General features: G+C 49.5%; 3 protein-coding genes, 1 long non-coding RNA gene and 1 pseudogene across 7 annotated transcripts in view; 4 read left to right on the plus strand and 1 right to left on the minus strand.

The window, feature by feature from the left end:
- LOC308184367 overlaps positions 1-22185 on the plus strand; it is a 295002-nt gene that overhangs the window by 77278 nt on the left and 195539 nt on the right. The gene's annotated exons all lie outside the window — the stretch shown is intronic.
- The window catches only part of LOC308184326 (olfactory receptor 14A16-like), a 169329-nt pseudogene that overhangs the window by 58051 nt on the left and 89093 nt on the right, over positions 1-22185 (plus strand). The gene's annotated exons all lie outside the window — the stretch shown is intronic.
- LOC308184344 (olfactory receptor 14C36-like) overlaps positions 1-22185 on the plus strand; it is a 195479-nt gene that overhangs the window by 14886 nt on the left and 158408 nt on the right. The window lies entirely within an intron of this gene.
- LOC308184331 (olfactory receptor 14C36-like) lies at positions 5259-6563 on the minus strand. The gene has a single exon (XM_080571384.1). The coding sequence runs from the start codon at positions 6524-6526 to the stop codon at positions 5474-5476; it is 1053 nt and encodes a 350-aa protein (XP_080427510.1). The 5' UTR covers positions 6527-6563; the 3' UTR covers positions 5259-5473.
- LOC308184360 (olfactory receptor 14C36-like) lies at positions 16459-17560 on the plus strand. The gene has a single exon (XM_080571414.1). It carries the CDS (start codon positions 16539-16541, stop codon positions 17460-17462), a length of 924 nt encoding a protein of 307 aa, XP_080427540.1. The 5' UTR covers positions 16459-16538; the 3' UTR covers positions 17463-17560.

Below are 22185 nucleotides of genomic sequence, written 5' to 3' on the forward strand. Positions count from 1 at the left end.
TGTGTGGGTCTAGGTGCTGCAGAGTCTTGCTGAAGACCTTCCTGTAACCCACGTATATGCTGGGATTAGTGCAGACTTGGCTATTCCAAAAAAGGTATCTAATTCACTTTCTCTAATTCCTTCATTCCCTGAATTGAGGGAGCTCACATCTTTAGCATGTGACTTGCCATGTGCCAAGAGTGAATATTAACATAGAGAGTCCAGGGCAGCGGGTGTTTTGGTGTTCTTGGGGTCTGTGCTTGAAACAGAAAGATCTTTTCCATTGCTTGAATGTTTTCTACTTTGGAAAGTGGCCTTCAATGGAGGTAGTGTGACCTTCATGTACTGTAAGCTAAAGCATGCTCCCCTCTCCCCAGCAGCCTGCCCTCCTTACTGAGCTGTGTGAGAAACTCTGCCAACCAGTTCTGGACTCACAGGCCTGTCAGGGAGCTTGTGTCACACTTCAGCCAGTGCTGTCCTGCCAGCTCAGGGTTGGAGCCTCCACTTGAGTCCAAATCATCTCAATGCACTTTACCTCCAGCTTCCCTTGGACACTGGCTATTGTGTGACACAACTGTCCTGGCTCTCCAGGCAGCATGGGCAACAGTTTGATGCTTGAACTGGAACTTTTTGCCTTGCTGGGAATATGAATGCAGCAAGCTCAAGCCAGGAGGTCCAAAAACAAAACAAAACAAAACAAACAAAAAAACCCACAAAACATACAAACAACAACAAAAAAAAAAACACAGCTTCCCATGTGGCCACTTAACGAATACATTCCATAGGCTGTGGGACTTTCTTTTACTAACAGAGAAGTTGTGACTCCAGACAATAGTGGTTTACCTATTTCTCCCCCTCTCTTTTTCTTCTTGATGATGTGAAATTAAACCTCTTTAATTTCCTTCCTGATATTGATACTTAAAGCACAACAAGGAATTCATTCACTACTTCCAATTTGCAGGCAGATTTTCAGCCATTTCCAGGAAAGCAGCATCCATCACATGTGATGACTTCTTGGGAAGACAAACACCATTACTCTGAACATGCCCCCTCCTCCTTCTTTCCCCGCAGCTTTAATTGCTGAGCATGACATCCTATGGCACGGAATATCCCTGTGGTCAGTTCAGGTCAGCTGTCCTCGTTGGGTCCTCTCCCAGCTCCATGTGCACCCTCAGCCTCCTCTCTGGCAGGGCAGCATGTGAAAGGTTCCACTTGAAATCTCTCATGGGGAAAGGACGGATCACATTGGAGACCAAGAACAGTGTGGCAAAGGAATCTGAGTTTGACTAGGAGTCAACCTCTTTCTCTTAAAGATAGAGCAGGTGGAGAAAAAGGTTCTGGAGTAGCTTTTCCCCAGCTGAGCTATGGTTCAGGATTACCTCCTGTCACATCAGCCCTCCATTAAATAACAGTTATAATAGTTGAGTGTGAACAGGCACTCCCTGATTGCATCTCGGACCCTGCAGCCCAGGCTCTGGGGAGTACCAGAAGTGTACATTCTGGGAGGTACCAGAAGAGCAGGCGTGGTGGAAAATACCAACATTGCCTTATCAGAACCATGGCCAGGATGGAAAAATACCAATGAACAGTCAATCACCTTGCTGTCCTAAAAAAAGCCGTCCTCAATGAAGAGCCCCTTGAGCTCTCCAGGGACTGCAGTGGGCTGCACCCTCGATCTGCCCCCGAGCTGGGGGAAGTGCATCTCAGGGCTGACACCTCAAGGAACAAGCTAATCCGTGGACAAATGTCGATGAGGAAGTAGGGTGAATAATTCACTCTAGGGGGTAATGTGTATGCATGCAACTGGATTTGGACACCCCCAAGACCTGTCAGTAAATCTCAGGTGAACCTTGTCATTCTCAAACCTTTAACTAAGTCACTGTTTCTACTGTCACAAATTCTGTTGGAATCATTCTGTTACATTGGTTGATGATTAAATGTTGATTCAGTGCAGTTAAAAACTTTACAGTCTAACCTTGCTAGTTACCCTCAAGGTATAAAATAAATCCTAAACATCTGCTGCATTCAAGTTATATAAACTCTAATTTGTGACACCTGCCCAGGAGCTAGAGACACCCCATTGGGCACAGGCCTGGGGTGCTCCTTCTGTAAGCAGCACTCCATCTGCTGGGGGTTTGGCTGAGCACAGGAAGTCACCCAAAGACTTGTCTTCAGGAGGCCTTGCGGTCCTCTCCTGCTCAGCGCATCTCTTTCCAACAGGTTAGCAGCTGGTCCCAAGACATCAGGAAACAGCCTTTCCTGCCTCGGTCCTTTGCAGAGCCAGCTTCCCCAGCAATGGGGATGGCCTGTGCTCCCACAGGAGGGGGCAGCTTGTGACTTTTGCACATGGAAGGCTGCTCCATTTTAGTGCAGCTCTCCACTCCACGGACCCCAGAGCATCAGACTGCTTTGAGACTTTGTTCTGTGGGCCCAGCTGAGCCATAGATGCTTGGTAAAGACAGCATAAGACACCCCTTTGCCGACTGCCCCCTGGTATGCAGCAGCCAAGATGACATCAGGCTCATCTTCTTGGCAGCTCCCCACTGTCCCCATTGCACCAACACCCTCTGGATTGCTCCAGAACCTGTGGGGAAGTGGTGGCAAGGCCTACTTCTTCCTGGTGGTGTCTTTGGCTCTTCTCAGCTCACCAAGGGCTTGTGTCCATTCGCCAGAGATGGAAGCAGGCTTCCAGTTCTGGTGGGAGCCCAGCTTCTAGTCCCAGTGTGATCCTGAGGAGGAGGAAGGCCCTGGGAGCTCTTTACCCTGACGGGGCAAGAGAGGTTGGAGAGTAGCCCCATGCAAAGGCACCTGGGGCTTTTGCTCTACCACAAGTTGAACCAGAGTCAACTGTTCTGAACCCTGCCATCAGAGTGGTTCCAAAGAATGTATATCAATATGGTAATAGGCACTTGTGTATATATATATATATATACACATATATACATCTATAAATATTTGTTGTGTTTTTTTATGATGTTCTTTGCCCTTGTTCCCTGGACACCCTGGCAGATACTGCCCCAGGGCAGTGGTCCCAGAGCAGCCCCTTGCAACGACCATTCCCAGCACTGGGCGGTGCGATTGACATGCTGGAGGGAAGGGATATTAGCTAGAGGGGTCTTGACAGGCTTGAGAGGTGGGCCCGTGCAAACCTCATGAAGTTCAACAAGGCTAAGTGCAAGGTCCTGCGCCTGGCTCAGGGCAATCTCAAACATTAGTACTGAGTAGGCAATGAGAGGATTGACAGCAGCCCTATGGAGAAGTGCTTGGAAGTACTAGTAGGTGAAAAGCTTGACAGGAGCTGGCAATGTTGTGCACTTATAGCCCAGAAAGCCAACCATATCCTGGGCTTCATCAAAAGCAGCGTAACCAGCAGGTTGAGGGATGTGAATCTCTCCCTCTACTCTGCTCTCAAGAGACCCCACCTGGAGTACTGCATCCAGCTCTGTTGCCCAAGCACAACAGACTCATTAGACTTAGGACCTAGGACTTCAACTGGGTCCAGAGGACAGACACAGAAATGATCAGAGAGATGGAACAATGCTCCCATGAAGAGAGGCTGAGAGAGTTGGGCTTGTCTGGCCTAGAGTAGAGAGTCATAGAAGTCATCACAGAGTCATCAAGGTTGGAAAAGACCTCCAAGATCATCTGGTCCAACCGTCTCCCTACCACCAATAGTACCCACTAACCCATGTCCCTAAGTACCGCATCCAATATTTTTTTAAACACCCCCAGGGATGGTTACTCCACCACCTCCCTGGGCAACCAGTTCCAATGCCTAACCACTCTGTGAGAAGAAATGTCTCCTAATTTCCATCTTGAACCTCTCGTGGCGCAACTTGAGGCCATTCCCTCTTGTCCTATTGCTAGCTATCTGCAAGAAGAGACTGACCCCCCCAGCTCCCTACAACTTTCAGGTAGTGGTTGAGAGCAGTAAGGTCTCCCCTGAGCTTCCTCTTCTCCAGACTAAACAACCCCAGCTCCCTCAGCTGCTCCTCATAGCACTTGTGTTCCAGGCCCTTCACCAGCTTTGTAGCCCAAGATTCTGCAGGAAACCATACTCTGGTTTTCCAATAAGGGGGCTTACATGGGGAGAGAATTTCCAACTCCAACTAATTTGTAATTCAGTCATTCTGGAATGTCTTACAGCGTTTCTGAGAAATTTTCTGTAGTATCCCCTGCCCCTGTTGTACTACAGGTTCCCATGGGGAAGAGTCTCACTTTGAGAATTACCCCGCTTACCAGGTAACCTTGATGACCAGGGATTGCAAAGACCAGGCTCAAAGGCCTCAAAACACAGGATTGTCTCACACTCTGACTGCGCAGTCCAGCCCCTTTTTTCTTGACTCAGAAGGGACCTCTGGAGGTGTCCACTACCATCATCTTCTATGAGCAGTAACAGCTTTAAAGGTAGATCATGTTACTCAGCGCTTTCTCCAGCTGGGTTTTGAAAATCTCTGAGCCCATGACCCAGTGCTGATCCACTGTCTTGGTGGCTGTTCCCCCATTATAGACACCGATGTCAGCAGAAGGATGGAGCTGGTCAAATTTCAAAGATCAGCTCCCCTTGGGCAGTGGGGAATGGCAATCCCCGTGTTCCGCACATGTGGTCCTCAAGCCGGTGCTGCTGCTTTGCAGAGCAAATGGGCTGCAGTACTGTGGGGTGAATCTGCATGGCTGTGCTGGTCAGGGTGGGAAGCAGATTCAGACAGGTCCGGATCATTGGTCTGGACCAGTCAGAGATACTTCATGAAGGGGGAAATGAATCACTCCCCAGCTTCCCTTCCCTCTGCCTGCTGGCTGCCACTCTCTTCTCTGAGATTGCAGAGTCACAGGTTCCCTGTGAATACCTGGCTTTAGTTCTTTCCCTGTGGCTGAGCCCACAGTGGGAGATCTCTCACTTTCAGAGGGGCTGCAGTCACTGCCCACGCCAGGCTCCACTGTCCCTGGAAGTACCCTGGGCTCTGCAGGCAGCTCCAGATTCCCCTCCTGAAGGACATCACCTACGGGTCACATGTGGGAACAGCCCTGGCTATGTAATGCAGTGACCATTCGCTGCCTCTGCTATCAGCAGACACCCATGGATGAGTCTTAAATCTAGCCCTTGGTCTCTGACAGGTCACAATGTGACAACAAGCCATGCCTTCCTGAACCAAAGGAATAAGAGACCCTTCTGGGGAGTAATTTTTTGGGCCTTTTCTTGGCACTGCTTTGGGAAGGACAACCCAGCCTTCAGGCATTGCACTGGGGTGATGCCATTTTATTACAGAGATGCTACGAGAGAGTCTTCACTGACTCACTCGCAGTGTTAGATGCAAATTTATATAGCCTCCATATGGGACAGAGCACGTTTATTCATTCATAGCAGTAGGGGGAATACAAATATTTATGTAGGAATGCAAGTACAACAAGCTGTCATAATGTTAATAAGAAAATAATAATAATTATAACAAGAACAACCAAAACACAAGCTTGGAAGGGGATGTTCTGGGATTCATTATTGGAGAGTAAAGGGATCCTTACGAGTACTGAAAAATATTCCCCGAATCAGTTTCCACACTGCATCCTTGAGCTCCTGGTTCCTCATGCTGTAGATGAAGGGGTTCACTGCTGGAGGTACCACTGAGTACAGAATTGCCAGCAAAAGATTCAGGGAGGAAGAGAACATGGAGGGGGGCTTCAAGTAAGCTAAAAAGGCAGTGCTGATAAACAGGGAGACCACGGCCAGGTGAGGGAGGCACGTGGAAAAGGCTTTGTGCCGTCCAGGCTCAGTTGAGATCCTCAGTACGGCCCTGAAGATCTGCACATAGGACAGCAAAAGGAAAACAAAACAAGCAAAGAGGAAACATGCAGTAACCACAAGAAACCCAACTTCCCTGATGTAGGCATCTGAGCAAGACAGCTTGACAATCTGGGGAACTTCACAGAAGAACTGGTCCAGGGCATTGCCTTTGCAGAGAGGGAGGGAAAAGGTATTGACAGTGTGTACCATGGCATTGAGAGCACCACTGCCCAAGGCAGCTGCTGCCATTTTGACACAAGTTTTGCTATTTATAAGGGCCCCATAGTGCAGGGGTTTGCAGATGGCAACATAGCGGTCATAGGCCATGACAATGAGAAGTAAATACTCTCCTCCAATCAAAAAAACAAGTAGGAAGACCTGTGCAGCACATCCCAAGTAGGAGATGGCCCTGGTGTCCCAGAGGGAGTTGGCCATGGCTTTGGGAATAGTGGTGGTAATAGTGCCAATGTCGAGGAGGGTGAGGTTGAGGAGGAAGAAGTACATGGGGGAGTGGAGGCGGTGGTCACAGGCTACGGCTGTGAGGATGAGGCCGTTGCCCAGGAGGGCAGCCAGGTAGATGCCCAGGAAGAGCCCAAAGTGCAGGAGCTGCAGCTCACGTGTGTCTGCGAATGGCAGGAGGAGGAACTCGTTGGGGAAGCTGCTGTTGGACATTTTCTGCTGGTGGGCCCTGATGACTGTCCCAGGAGGAAAAGACAGGGAAAAGTTAGAACAGACTTCTCTGCAGAAGAAGTCATAGCCATTCTTCATAGACTCCCCCTCACAACACCCTGATCCTTAGTCCTTTTTGGCAGGACCTTTATGCAGTTCCCTCCCTGGAGTTCTGCTTTCTGATGACTGAGTATGCCAAGAGGAGCAGGGCCTCTGCCCATAGACTCTCCAGGTGTTGGTCATGCTCTAATTCTGCAGTACCTGGGAGCAGGGGGGATGCAGAGGCCAGATCTGATATTCAGAATCTCCCAGGTGAAATCCCTGTGAACACAGAAGTGTTTGTCAGCATCTGCACCCCCAATTCTAAGACAGTTGGATGCAGAAGGAGGGGGATTACAGACCTGTGTCTCCCTAAGAAGAAACCAAACACCTCTGACATCCACAGGCATCCACTGCAGATGACTGAGTGTCTCACCCTGCCTCCAGGTACCTGAGCAAGGTCTCAGCACCCCTCTGCTAGCCAAAGAGTTCCTTTCACCACCCCAACAGCCTTTCCCTGTCCATAGCATTTCGGCACTTCTCCATCAGCTAAAGCAGAGCTGCTATGGGAGGGATTGCAGTCTGGAGGGCAGCTCACAACTTGGAAGGACATATCAAGGACTCAGTCAAGTGTCCTAATGAGGGTATATCTGATGAAGGGAGAGTCAGATCTTTTCCCACCCCCACTAACTGCATTGCCAAAGTCCTACAGGTTGGAGGAATGCTGGGCTACCACAGCCCCATGGACACATCCGTGGGATGGGAGCCACAGGGTTAGTGCCTGACTCTGCACCTGAAACTGCCATCCCCAGAGGGTCAGACAACAATGCCAAGAGCAGCACAGGCAGGTGGAGAAATAAGAAGAAATACAATGATGACGTAGGGGAGAGAGGTAAAGAGATGATAGCTGGGCACTCGGCCAAGGCTTCCCCTTTCCTAGCTGGATTGGGGAGGAGAGGTGAGGGGGGTTGCTCAGAGGAAGGGATCTGCACTGCACGACGTGGCAGGAGGTGCCCATATTGCCCTGACACGGGTTTCTGGTTAAATATTTCCTCTTAGTGCCTGCCCCTGTCTCCCCTGCTTGTAGCTGTCCCTGCAGGGAGCTGCTTCTCTGTCCCCAAGTCTGTGCCCTGCCATGGCTCACAGACCCCATGCCCTGTGCTGTGTGCTCACCTCTGCCTTGCAGACACCTCCAGGGGCAGGGAAGAGCGCAGGGGCATCGCCACCTGTTGTGGTTTAGCCCTGCAGGCAGCTCAGCACCATGCAGCCATTCCTGCACTTCCCTACAGTCGGATGGGGGAAAGAATCACAGAAAAACAAACAAAAACAAACAAACAAACAAAAAACCTGTTTTTAGTGCTGATCATGATGTGATATGGTATGGAATATCCCTTTGTCCAGTTTGCGTCAGCTGTCCTGCTTCTGTCCACTCACCGCTACTTGGGCACCCCTGGCCTGCTCACTGGCAGGGCAGCAGCAGAAGTTGAAAAGTCCTTGTCTTTGTGTAAACACTGCTCAGCACAGTGTGTTATCAGAATTCTTCTCATCCTAAATTCAAAGCACAGCACCATAACAGATCCTAGGAAGGAAATTAACTCTATCCTAGCTAAGACCAGAACATTATGCTTGCAGTCATCTCATTCATACCATGACGAAACAAGGAAGGTAAAGTTGGTCTTACCTGCAGGCTGATGGGTGCTGAGGTTCCTCCAAAACTTCAGTGTGATGCTTTGGGAATCTGAGCCCTTCTTCTAAACCTGAAATCTGTATTATCATTCCTATCAGCATGACCAATCAAAAAATCAGAAAAGAAAGCTCCAGAAAAATACAGACTTGAGCTGGAAACATCTGACTTAATCATATACATGAACAGTCCTCTCCAGAGATACTGGGGCTGTGTTGTGGAGCTGTGAGAAGCCTGCCCCAGGCAAAAGCCTCAGGGGACCAGCAGAACACTGCCCTTCTGGGGGGGCTCCTTCCACCCGCAACTTCTCCCTGCATCTCCCTGGGCAGCTCCCCGGGCAGGCTGGGTGCTGAGCCTGGCAGGCGGCAGAGGCCCTGCCCCGGCACACAGCCCCTGGGGCACAGCAGGGACCCTGCTCTGCACCACAGCCCTGGGCACCCCGGCCTGAACCCCAGCTGCACAGCCTGCAGCCAGCCCTGTGAGAAGGAACCCTCATGTCTTGTCCCTCTTCTGTTTATGGAAGAGAATCTCTGCTTTGGACCTTGTTGTTCCCCTCTTATACAAAGAAATTCTGAGAGTCCTTCTGAAAGCTCCCAGAGGCTGTGGGATTTGCCAGCAAATCTGGAGATGGCACCAGGAACAAGAGCTGTGTTGCCCTGCAGCCAGAGACTTACCCTGTTCAGGGCTGGGAAGATTTTTCCTGCAGTGAGCTCTCAGCAGCCCCCCTCCACACTGCCTTTAACATCTCCCTCCCTTCTCTCAGCTGCCCTTGTCCCCTGCAGGCAGTGCCCCCAGCCCTGCTGCGCTGTGCAGAGGAGCTGCTCCTGGGCAGAGCTGTCTCTCTGCAGCACTGCCGACTTGCCAGGAGCTCCCTTTGGGCCCAGGAGCCCGGCCCAGCTCAGCAGCACAGGGAGCTCTTGACAAGTCCCTGGGCTTTTAGGGGAACCAGCTTTGAAACAGACTGAAGCAATCACTGTTTCTTCTTCTCTCAGCTGGGGATGGACACTTGCTTGCAGTGCTCTCTTTTTGCCTAATTCAAAAGAAGTGTTTGGTGTGATAATTATCTTCTCTTGTCCTATTGTGAGACTGGATACCCACAAAGTGACAGGCAGGCTGCATCCCATCTCTTCCAAGCACTTGCTGATATGCAGGGGGAGGAAACATTTTCACAGAAATTGAAATTCCTCTGTCTACACAAGCTACACAACCAATTTAGGGCCTGCAGTATCATAGAACTATAGAATGGCATGAGTTGGAGGGGATCTTAAAGACCATTTTGTTCCAGCCCCACTGCCATGGTCAGAGGCACCTTCCACAAATCAGGTTGCTCAAGGTCTCATACATCCTGGCCTTGAACACTACTAGGGAGCGGGGTACTACTTCTCCGAAGAACCTTTCCCCATGCCTCACCAACCCCATAGTGAAGATTTCCTTCTTTAGATTTCATGTTTATTTTCTCTATTTTATTTTAAAAAGGTTGCACCTTGGAAGGGTATGGGTTCTCCTGCAGATGGCAGCAGCGGAGACACTGCCACTGACTTCCACTTCTCCATTTGCTGCCTTGGGGCCAGCCCAGCCTGGGCTGCTCTGCTGGGCTGGGCTGGGCTGGGCTGGGCTGGGCTGGGCTGGGCTGGGCTGGGCTGGGTGGAGGAGAGGGAGGTGTGGAGAGCTGGGGAGGGTCTGGGCTGGGCTGGCCTCCTGGGAGAAGCAGGGAGGACTGGCAGAGCAGGGGCTGGACTGGGCTGTTGTTCTCTAAAGGCTGCATGAGGAAATGTGAGTCCAGATATGTAGGAGGCCTTCTGAAGCATGAGCTGGTTGGCAGGCAGAGTATCTGAGGGATTGTGCAGGGCATCCCCTGCTCCTGGGGGGGTTGGGAAGAGGCCTCCTGAGCACAACAGCTCCTTGTAGCCCTGTGGATGCTGGCTGTGAGGTCACTTCTGTCCCAGCCCCTGGCTGGCCAACAGCAGGGAGGCAGAGCCTCTGAGGTCATAAAGGCCATCAGAAAGCTGCCCCCAACATGGTGACACATTTGGAGAGGTCAGGTGAAAGCCGGAAGAATAAGGCTGGTATATCTGGGGCAGAGAAGAGTGGCCTGGCTAACAGAAAGGAAAGATTTTGAAGAGGTGAGAGGGGTTCAGGTAATGCTGTTGCTGCTGCAACACTCACTGGGAAAGTATTCATTTTAGGCCCTGCCAGTATTTCTCTTAGCTCTTGCTAATCCCTAGTCCTTAATCCCTGGCATTAAATTGCCAGCCTTAACATCAGTCCTCATTCTTTAAGAAAGCAGATTATAAAACCCCAACCAAGAATATCGCCTGTACCCTAAATAATGGATGGGTACTCAAAACAGAGCACTGAAGCCTCCCCCTAAGACTGCCCAATCACTAAAGCTGGAAGGAAAGATCTGATACCTAAACCCTAAGCACTTAATCCTCAAATCCCTCATTCCTGCACTCTTATTGTGTAACTGAAGTGTTTTGCTCCATGAGGCTGGGAAGGGCCTGAGAGGACCTGGAGCAGTCACTAGGTCTTGGAAGAGGCAGGTGAGGTGACATGGATCTGGTCAGCTCATAAGGCTTAAGGAGGAGATGGGTGGGGATGCTCTGCTGAGGTCAGCTGTGCCTCAGGATCTCAGGGGGCAGCAAGAGGCCCATGGCTGTGCAGGTGGGTGTCAGGGCACTTGTGTGTGAGGACCTGACAGGCCACCTTCAGGCACATGGCTGTTGTATGAGGGTGTCATTTTAGCTGTCATAAGGAACTGAGGAGCCACTGACACGCAGCTAGTGTAAATCTTTATTTCAAGGTCAGTCCTGCTCTAGTACCTAACAGAGGTTTCAGATAGCTCTCTCCTGTCCATCAGAGAAGCTGAAAGGTCATCTGGAGATCCATGGCCTTGGAAGATGACAATGACCTTGCTTTTATTTGTTAGGTGCTGGGCTGCAAGGAGGGTGCCAGTTTTGGATGTTCTTATAGGGTGTTGAATGTGCCTTAAAAACTCTGAATCCAGCAGGAAGCAATTGGCTTTGATGGGGACTGCAAGGTCACTTCTGCCTCTGGAGCTGATAGGCCAGCATCAGCAGCATGGCTGGGCAAGGGACTGGGAGGTCCCATCTTTGTGAAGTAGCTGCCAGGCCAGCCCTTGCCTCCTGGCTGGCAGATGGGCTTTTAGGCTCACATCTCCCAGCATCTCTCAGAGGCCAGCAGAAGGCACCTGTGTGGCATGGTGCTTGTGTGATGCCCTCTGCCCAAGTCCCCGAAAGGCCCATGCAGAAGCAGCCTTGGCTGTGGATTGTCAAGTCTCTTGTGTCTCAGTACGAGAGAGAGCAGCAGGCATGTGGCTTGGTTGTGTCTATCTGAGGAGCTGAAAGGCCAGCAGGAAGACCACATGGCCTGGAAGATCATTCCTTTTGTCTGGTCAGCTGACAGGCCATGGGAAAGCTGATGAGTGTGGATGCCTGTGTGAAGGATGTTTTCTGAGATGTTGGAAATATTCTTGGTCATGAGACACTGCATGTGAGAGAAAACCTGCTTCAAACAGGGGCTTAGGTGGTGGAGATAAGGCATGAGAGGGAAGATATGTTGGTGGAAGGGATGTGCTATAGTGTCAGATGTCACCTGGAGGGAATCTATTGGCCGTCCATTGGTTTGTGTTTCAGATCACAGTTGGAGAGTATACAAACATCAGTGAAGGTACAGAAATGTCAAGGGGAGAGCAAAGTGAGAAAGACAGATAGATGCTTGCATCCTGAAGGGAAACAGGGACAGGTGTGGGACAGCATAGGACAGCCAGCGGTGGAGATGGACAAGGGCACTGGCAAGGCGAGACTTAGCCAAGAAAGCCAAGGTCTTGTCCCTTTGGTTATGGCAGGTCTCTCTGCCACCAAGGCATACGAGGAAACACGTTCTCTTAGCAATGAGGCCTTAACTCCTCTTTGCACCTCCTGATGGAGGCCAGGAGGTGTCACTTTATTGTCTTTAACTCAGCACTGCATACCCCGCATCCCGCTGACGGTGGATGAGCCCCACATGAGGGACAGAGCATCTCTTCACAGAGCTGGCAGCAGGGCTTGGCCTTTCTGCTTGATGAAACAAAGCCAGCATTTCCCAGCCTCAGAGCCACCTGCACAGGGCCTTGGCCTACCTGTAATCATGGCCTCCAATTACCTGCTGTAAGGAGTCCATGGGGTTTTGTCAGTAATGGCCCTCAGTGGGACCAATCAGTGCTTTGACAGACTTTGGGGTTTGGCTTCTGACTTTGCCTTTCTGAGAGATCTCATCAGTCTCCTCTCAGGAGTTGAAGTTTATGGACCTGGCACCAACTACCCCTCAGGACTTGTTAGAACACAGAAAGCTCTGAGTGTCTCTTAAGGGGGTCTGGACAGGTAGGAGAAGTTTAACGCTGTACAGACAACATTGCTCCTCACCTCCCAACCGCACCATTTCTCTCATTGGTCCCGTAGGACTTGCATCACTTCTCCTGACATCAGACTTCTCCACTCAAGTCTGCAGTTGCACCTTGTAGTTCCTTTGTCCCAACTCCCTCCTGCTTTTCTTAGAGAACAGGCTGCACACAGGTAGAGAAGGATGATTCTTAATTGCAAGCAAACTAGAATAAAGTATGAGAAAGCTTAATAATCAATGAAATGCACTGCTCATTTGTATGCTAGCTTTAGGTTGTTTCTAATGAGGTTCACCTTCCACAAGGGATGGTCTTATCAACATATTTTTCAGTCAGTAGACATGAAAGATTCTGTAAAAACAGCTCAGGAGTTGCCTAAAGACAGCATTAGAATACATGAAGGAGGTAAAAGCTATGAATTCCCTGAGGCTTGAAGCAGCAGCTAGATCACAGCATGATAGAGTCATAGAATCTTAGAATCAAAGAATGATACAATCTAGGAACGGTTTAGGCTGGAACAGGACTCTAGGATCATCTAGTCCAATGCCCCTGCCATGGATGACCAGGGACATCTCTCACTACATCAGGTTGCTGAAAGGCCTTTACACCCCAAATTTCAACACTTCCAGTGATGGGGCATCCACAACTTCTCTGGGAAACCTCTTCCAGTGCCTCAATACTCTCGTCCTAAGATCTTTCTTCCTTATATCAAATATAAATCTATACCCCTTCAGTTCAAAATCATGACCACTCGTCAGTACAGGCCCTGATAAAAAGGAAAAAAAAAAAAAAAAAAAAGCCTTTCTCGTAAGCTCCCTTGAAATACTTTAAGGAATCAATAAAGTCTCTCTGAAGCCTTCTAATCTCCAGGCTGAACCATCGCAACACTCTCAGCCTTTCTTTGTAGGAGAGCTATTTCTTCGCTCTGATCATTGCCCTCCAACTGTAGCCACTCTAACAGGTCTATGTCTTTCTTGCGCTGGGGGCCCCAGAACTGGATGCAGTACTGCAGGTGGGGTCTCACAAGGGCAGAAAAGAGGGGGAACCACCTGCCTCAGCCTGCTGGACTTTCTTCTTTTCATGCAGCCGAGGATATGACCAGTTTTCTGGGCTGCTACCACAGACCGACAGATCATATTCAAGTCTTCTAACAATAACACATCCAAATCCTTCTCTGCAGGAATCCATTCATCCACTCATCCCCCAATCTATACTGATAATTGGAATTTCCCCGACCTAGGTGCAGCACCTTGCACTTCTTGTTGAACTTCAGGAGGCTGACATGGGCCCACCTCTCAAGTCTCTCCACGTTCTTCTGAATGACATCCCCTCCCACTGGCATACCAACTGCACCACTCAGCTTAGTGTAATCAGCAAACTACCTTAGGGTTTACTTAAACTTACTCTCCATTTTATTAATGCAGATATTAATAGCATAGGTCCCAGCATAGACCCCTGAGGGATCCCACTCCTTACTGATTTCCACTTGGACCATAAGCCATTGACTACAACTCTTTGGATGTTTCCATCTTTTGACCAACTAACAGTCAATATATCAAACCCATATTCCTCCACTGTAGTGGTAGGAACGTTTCAGGAGACCATGTCAAAGGCTTTACAGAATTCCAGGTAGTTGACATTAGTAGCTCTTCCCTTGTGTGATGAGGAATATCAAAGAATAGAACATAACAAAGGAATTCCTTTACGTGTATAAAAACATATGTTTGTAGTTATATATATATTTTGTGCTACCATGTCAAGACCTCCAAAGAATATGTATAACATATTTCTATATATTTCTAGTATATTGAAAACTATCATATATCCTTGGTGTAACATACCAAACAACGTTCTCACATTTAAGGAATAAATTTGCACCATGAATGAGTACCTTAATATAAACAAATAACTGAAATGAAAATTCGAGGGCTGACTAAATAAAGCTTTTTAAATAACACCCCCCACACCCACCAGCCTAATTGCTGACAGGGCAGCAGGAGAAACTGAAATGTCCTTGACTTAGTATAAGCACTGCTGATCAATAACCAAAAGACTCTTGTGTTATTTTCATCAAAAATCCAAAATGAAGACTCATATGAGACTCTATAAAGGAAATTAACTCTATGTCACCCCAAATCAGGACACCAGAGTGAGTTGGCAATTAAGAAACAGCCTACTTTTTCTCCAAGTAAAGCACATATGAATTCGAGTAAACGGGGCTGAACCGTGCAGCTACAGACTTCAGTGGAGAAAGCTCAGAGTTCTACCTGACAGCTGAAAGAGCTGGGTGGGTGAAGAGAGAAATGGTGGGCCTGGGGGACAGGGATGAAGGCAGCCCAGAGAGGCATGGGAGGGAGATGAGCCCCCTTCTAGCATCTGGATTACAAAAAAAAAGAAGGAGATCCCTTGGCAGACTGAGGAAATCCTTCCCTCAGCAGAGGGAGGGAGATCCTTCCCTGTCCTTGTGTGGGTGTTCTGCCTGAAATCAGGACATTGGAAGGTGATTCCTGGACCTCATAATTTTTTTGATGTGAGGAAAATACCACCCTGGAAATGAGTTTATTTCCCCAGCCATAGGAGGGAACATTAGTGATTGCTTTAGTCTGTTTCAAAGCTAGTTCCCCTGGAGACCCAGGGACATCTCAAGGGACACAAGACAGGGGAGAGACAGCGAGGCCTTGGGCTGGAGCTGTGCTGCTGAGCTGGGCCAGGCTCCTGGGCTCCATGGGAGCTCCTGGCAAGTGGGCAGCGCTGCAGAGAGACAGCTCTGCCCACGAGCAGCTCCTCTGCACAGTGCAGCAGGGCTGGGGGCACTGCCTGCAGGGGACAAGGGCGGCTGAGAGAAGGGAGATGTTAACAGCAGTGTGGAGGGGGGGATGCTGAGAGCTCACTACGGGAGAAATCTTCACAGCCCTGAACAGGGTTAGTGTCTGTGTGAGGGCAAGGCAGATGCGGTATCCTAGAGGGTTCTCCTACAGCTGGACTTCCCATGGCTGGTAGGACATGTCACAGGGGCTGTGCTGGCTTCTCTAGTGTGGAGGATGAGGATGTTTGCTAGATCAATGAGTACTTGCCAAAACTGTCAGAAGAACAGGACATGAGAGTTTCTAATCACTGGGCTGGCTGCAGGTTTTGCAGATGGGTTGCAGGCAGGGGTGCCCAGGGCTGTGGTGCAGAGCAGGGTCCCTGCTGTGCCCCAGGGGCTGTGTGCCGGGGCAGGGCCTCTGCCGCCTGCCAGGCTCAGCACTCAGCCTGCCCAGGGAGATGCCCAGGGCACTGCGGGAAGAAGCTGTGGGTGGAAGGAGCCCCCCCAACAGAGCAGGGCAGGGGAAGGCAGAATCCTGCTGCTGCTCAGATGCTGCTGTCTGGGGCAGGCTGCTCCCAGCTCCACAGCATCCCTGAGGGAAAGTGAAAGGGAAGACCAATGCCTGTACTAACTGCAGGGAAGGTGCTCTTGAGATTCTCTGCTTTCATTTTCCTGTAGCGAGGAGAGGCAGGGGAATGAAAATAGATTGTCAGGTTTGTTTCAGTGAGTGAAGCTCAGACAGCATTACACTGAAATAGATCTGTAGGTCTTTTAGGAACCTCCTGATTTCCCTTTACAGCCCCTAGCCTAGAGACAGCACCAACACCTTCTTGTTTGTCTTGGGATTTTTGGATGTCCTGCTCAGCACCTATGAAAAGAGAGATGTTGCTGGACAGTGGGCAGCTGACATCCATTGTGGAGGCTCTTTACCAAATACTGTAGGGCAGTAGTGACACCTCCAGAGCCCAAAGGGGATCTGCCTCATCCCTGTAGCACTCTTAGGAAGAAAAACACTGAGATCCAGGCAGGAGCACAGGAAGTGGCAGTGTGTCTTGTTCAGGAGCGTTCTGTGACGCTATGGTAGTGTGGTATGGACGATATGGTAGAGCTTTTGCTCACAGAAGTCTCTCTAACTCATGTATCTTTTCCTGCATGGACAGCCAACCATGCCCTGAGGCAGCAAATGTCCAACAGCAGCTTTCCCAATGAGTTCCTCCTCCTGCCATTCACAGACACACACAAGCTGCAGCTCCTGCACTTCGGGCTCTTCCTGGGCATCTACCTGGCTGCCCTCCTGGGCAACGGCCTCATCCTCACAGCCGTAGCCTGCGACCACCACCTCCACACCCCCATGTACTTCTTCCATGTACTCCTCAACCTCGCCCTCCTCGACCTGGGCAGTATTACCACCACTGTTCCCAACGCCATGGCCAACTCCCTCTGGGACACCAGGTCCATTTCCTATGCAGGCTGTGCTACCCAGGTCTTTACGTTTGCTGTCTTTCTTACAGCAGAGTTTTTCCTTCTCACCATCATGGCTTATGACCGCTTATGTTCCATCTGCCAGCCCCTGCACTATGGGAGAATAACGGCCAGCAGAACTTGTGTCAACATGGCAGCAGCTGCCTGGTGCAGTGGCTTTCTCTATGCTGTGCTGCACACTACCAATACCTTTTCCCTCCCCCTCTGCCAAGGTAATGCCCTGGACCAGTTCTTCTGTGAAATTCCCCAGATCCTCAAGCTCTCCTGCTCAGATGCCTACCTCAGAGAGATTGGGCTTCTTGTGTTTACTGCATGTTCACGTTTTGGGTGTTTCCTTTTCATTTTTTACTCCTATGTGCAGATCTTCAGGGCTGTGCTGAGGATCCCCTCAGAGCAGGGCTGGTACAAAGCCTTTTCCACGTGTCTCCCTCACTTGGCCGTTGTCTCCCTGTTCATCAGCACTGCAATATTTGCCTATCCGAAACCTCCATCCATGTCCTCTTCCTTCCTGAATCTTTTGCTGGCAGTTCTGTACTCAGCAGTGCCTCCAGCAGTGAACCCCCTCATCTACAGCATGAGGAACCAGGAGCTGAAGGATGCAGTGTGGAAAGTGATGACTGAGTGATTTCCAGAAGAATGCCTTCTTCTTCAGCATATCAGACATAATAACTCATTAAACGCCCAGATTTTTTTTTTTTGTGGTAATGTTTCCCGTAAAGAAATATTGTTGTTCATCCCCTTCCATATCGGTATCTACCTGTCTCGTGTGACTCCGAGACTTGGTGTAAACAAGGTGTACTTAAAGTGTATTTAAGATGTATTTAAATAAAAAGAAGGACTCTACAGTATTCCCTTCTTACTGTCTTTGGCATCCTCAGCAAAGTTCAATTACTTCTGGACTTTAGCTCACAGGAGTCTTCTAAAGAGATCGTTGAAGAAGCCAAATACCACTCTCTTGAAGATCAAGGTTCTGAGCTTGCTATTTGTGAATTATGCTGTTCTCCCACAGAATCAACTCCACCATGGTCACTGCAGGGAACAGTGTTGATTCATCCTGAGCTTACCATGAACTACAAACCCCAGATCACTTTCTGCAGGGTTATGATCCATCCACATATCCTCCAGCCTATATGTACATCCAGAAATGCACTGTTCCAGGTACAGAATCTGGCAATAGTTCTTGTTTAATTTTATATGGTAGTTGACTGACCAGTGTTCAAATCTGTCAAGATGTCTCCGTAAGGCCCCTCTACTGTCAAGGGAGTTGACGGAGCCTGTTAATTTAGTAGATGTAGGGCAGTCTATTCATGTGCCTAAGCTCTCAAATGCCTGTTTTTTCTCTCCACCATTCTTTACTTATCCCTTGGTATATCCATCAAGGAACAGACCAACCATTTTCAGAGTGTGACTCTCAGCAGTACCTTGTGATTCTTGGAGAGCAGCTTCACCACAACCAATGGCCCTCAGGGGCTGCAGAGATAGACTGAAATCAAACCTATTTCTTGCAAGGGATGCCCATCCCAATTCTGTTTCTCATTGTCATTGCAGACAGCAGGCAGAGTTTGGCATGGTCCCACAGCTGAGGTGTGAGAGCCTAAAGATGTACCAACGCCTGCAGCCAGGAGCACAGACCAGAACAAGCTGCAGCCTGAGATTTCTGACATCCATGGAGTCACTGCCAAGGCATAGTGGGACAAAACATGCAGCTTGGGATGCTTCAATGGGTGGGTATAGACCTCAGGACAGACAGGCTGGAATGATCCAGAGTTGGATTTCCTCACTGAAGCTTCTTGGATATAAGGAGCTCCTCTATGTGACCTGTGAAACTGTCCATGAGCCCTTGTGGGTGCCAATCAGAGGAGGGGTCACTAAGGATGCTATTATGATGGGAGAAAAAGAATCTGCAGCCAGGGTGAGGAAGTGGACATAGTCATTGTTAAGCACCCCAAAGAAGTCTCTGGACGTATGAGTCTGGGTCTCCCTGAGGGCTTTTTAATGTCCCTGCCATTTTCCAGAAGGGGAACAGAGCTGTGTTCAAACAGTCCAGGTAGTTTCTAGAGTGTCTTGGGATAGCTTCTTGGTCCAGCTGCCAGATGGGCCAACAGAGGTAATAAAAACCTGGATTTGATATCTGCATGCCAGAAAGAGCTGCTCAGGGATCATAGAATCACAGAAAAAATAAGGTTGCAAAAGACCTTCAAGATCAACTGGTCCAGCCATCACCCTACTACTAATGTGGCTGTCATGCCCCTGAAATTTTTGGGTCACAGATCCCAAGGGGCATGAGGAAAGAAAATAGAAGACAGCTGTGGTGGTTTTACTCGGGTGGGCAGCCAGGTTCCACCATGGCCACTCTCTCACTCCCCCTCCTCGAAGAGGAAGGGGTAAAAAATATGACACAAAGAGCTTAAGGTTTGAGATAAGAATGACTTAATCAAAGGGAAAAGGGAGATTAAAAAAAAAAAAAAAGCCATGCGGAGGCACAGAGAGAGAGGAAAAAAAAGTTACTCTCTACTTCCCATCAACGAGCGATGTTTGGCCACATCCTGGGAAGCAGGGCCTCAATATGCGTAACGGTTGTTCAGGAGGACATGCCCTTCCACCATGAGAGCCCCCCCTTTTATTGCTGAGTGTGACATCATGTGGTATGGAATATCCCTTTAGGCTGGTTTAGGTCAGCTGCCCTGGTGATGTCCCCTCCCAATCACTTCCCCCCCACCAGCCTGCTGCTTCCTGGGGGGCTTGGAGGGAGTCCTGATGTGGTGTCAGTATTGTGTAGCAATAGACACAACACTGGAGTGATACCAGTGCTGTTCTAGCTATGAGTGCAGAGCACAGTACTGCATGGGCTGCTGCAGGGAAAGTTAACTGTCCCAGACAGACCTAGCACACAAATGTTTTACCAATTTTCAAGGAGGGCAAGAAAGAAGACCCTGGCAACTCCAGGCCTGTCAATCTCACATCAGTGCCTGGTAAAATTATGGAGAAGATTATCCTTGAAGTTATTGAAGAGCACCTGTGGGACAATGCAGTCATTGGTCCTAGCCAACATGGATTCATGAGGGGTAGGTCCTGTTCGACTAACTTGATTTCCTTTTATGATAAGACCATCTATCTAGTCGATCAGCCTAAACCAGCCTATGTGATCTTCTTGGATTTCAGTAAAGATTTGACACAGTTTCCCATAGGATCCTACTGGAAAAAATGTCCAGCATACAACTAAACAAAAACATCACACAATAGGTGAATAATTGGCTGACGGGTAGGGCTCAAAGCATTATGGTAAATGGGTCTGCATCAGGAGACCGGTCACTAGCCTGTGGCCGGTCACGACTGGGGTCCCCCAAGGCTCCATTTTAGGGCCAGCTCTCTTCAGTGTTTTTTATAAATGATCTGAATGTAGGACTAGAAGGTGTTTTGAGCAAATTTGCTGATGATACTAAACTTGGAGGAGTTGTTGACTCCATTGAAGGTGGAAAGGCCTTGCAGAGAGATCTGGACAGATTGGAGAGCTGGGCGATCACCAACCGCATGAAGTTTAACAAGAGCAAGTGCCAGGTCCTGCACCTGGGATGGGGTAACCCTGGCTATACGTACAGACTGGGCGATGAGACACTGAAGAGCAGCCCTGCAGAGAGGGATCTGAGGGTTTTCGTTGATAGCAAGCTGAACATGAGACAGCAGTGTGCCCTGGCAGCCAAGAGGGCCAACCGTATCCTGGGGTACATCAAGCACGTCATTGCTATTTGGTCGAGGGAAGTGATTGTCCCTCTCTACTCTGTGATGGTGCGGCCTCACCTCGAGTACTGTGTGCAGTTCTGGGCACCACAGTACAAAAAAGATGTGAAACTCTTGGAGAGTGTCCAGAGGGCGACAAAGATGGTGAAGGGTGTAGAGGGGAAGATGTATGAGGAGTGGCTGAGGTCACTTGGCCTGTTCAGCCTGGAGAAGAGGAGGCTGAGAGGAGACCTCATTGCGATCTACTTCTTCCTCACAAGAGGGAGTGGAGGGTCAGGTGCCGATCTATTCTCTCTGGTGACCAGTGATAGGACCCGAGGGAATGGAGTCAAGCTGCGATAGGGGAGTTTAAGGTTGTATATTAGGTAGAGGTTCTTCACCAAGAGGGTTATCACGCACTGGAACTGGCTCCCCAGGGATGTGGTCATAGCATCAAGCCTGTCAGAGTTTAAGAAGCGTTTGGACTGTGCACTTAGTCACATGGTCTGAATTTTTGGGTAGACCTGTGTGGAGCCAGGAGTTGGGCTCGATGATTCTTATGGGTCCCTTCCAACTTGGGATATTCTATGATTCTATGATTCAGTGATCATCTTCTCTGAGCAGTGATAGCTTTACAAGTAGATCAGGTTAGTCAGTGCTCTCTGAGCCCATGACCCAGTGCTGATCCACTGTCTTGGTGGCTGTTCCCCCATTATAGACACGATGCCAGCAGAAGGATGGAGCTGGTCAAATTTCAAAGATCAGCTCCCCTTGGGCAGTGGGGAATGGCAATCCCCGTGTTCCGCACATGTGGTCCCCAAGCCGGTGCTGCTGCTTTGCAGAGCAAATGGGCTGCAGTACTGTGGGGTGAATCTGCATGGCTGTGCTGGTCAGGGTGGGAAGCAGATTCAGACAGGTCCGGATCATTGGTCTGGACCAGTCAGAGATACTTCATGAAGGGGGAAATGAATCACTCCCCAGCTTCCCTTCCCTCTGCCTGCTGGCTGCCACTCTCTTCTCCGAGATTGCAGAGTTGCAGGTTCCCTGTGAATACCTGGCTTTAGTTCTTTCCCTGTGGCTGAGCCCACAGTGGGAGATCTCTCACTTTCAGAGGGGCTGCAGTGGCTGCAGTGATTCCTCTCCTGAAGGACATCACCTACGGGTCACATGGGGGAACAACCCTGGCTATGTAACGCAGTGACCATTCGCTGCCTCTGCTGTCAGCAGACACCCATGGGTGAATGTTAAATCTAGCCCTTGGTCTCTGACAGGTCACAATGTGACAACAAGCCATGCCTTCCTGAACCAAAGAAATAAGAGACCCTTCTGGGGAGTAATTTTTTGGGCCTTTTCTTGGCACTGGTTTGGGAAGGACAACCCAGGCTTCGAGCATAGCATTGGGGTGTTTCCATTTTATTACAGAGATGCTATGAGAGACTCTTCACTGACTCCATCACAGTGTTAAATGCACATTTATACAGCTTTCATATGGGAGCTAACAGGTTCATTGATTCACAGCACTGGGAGGAATCTATGAGAATGAGAAGCTCGACATGAGTCAGCAATGTGTGCTTGCAGCACAGATAGCCAACCATATCCTGGGCTGCATCAAAAAAAGCGTGGCCAGCAGG

The sequence above is a fragment of the Anser brachyrhynchus genome (genome assembly GCF_964034855.1).
Source record: "Anser brachyrhynchus genome assembly, chromosome: 31".
NCBI lineage: Eukaryota > Metazoa > Chordata > Aves > Anseriformes > Anatidae > Anser > Anser brachyrhynchus.

Excerpts from the sequence above, each read along its gene's own strand:
- LOC308184331 (XM_080571384.1), bottom strand. The coding sequence starts at position 6,526 with ATGAAGAATGGCTATGACTTCTTCTGCAGAGAAGTCTGTTCTAACTTT.
- LOC308184360 (XM_080571414.1), top strand. The coding sequence starts at position 16,539 with ATGTCCAACAGCAGCTTTCCCAATGAGTTCCTCCTCCTGCCATTCACA.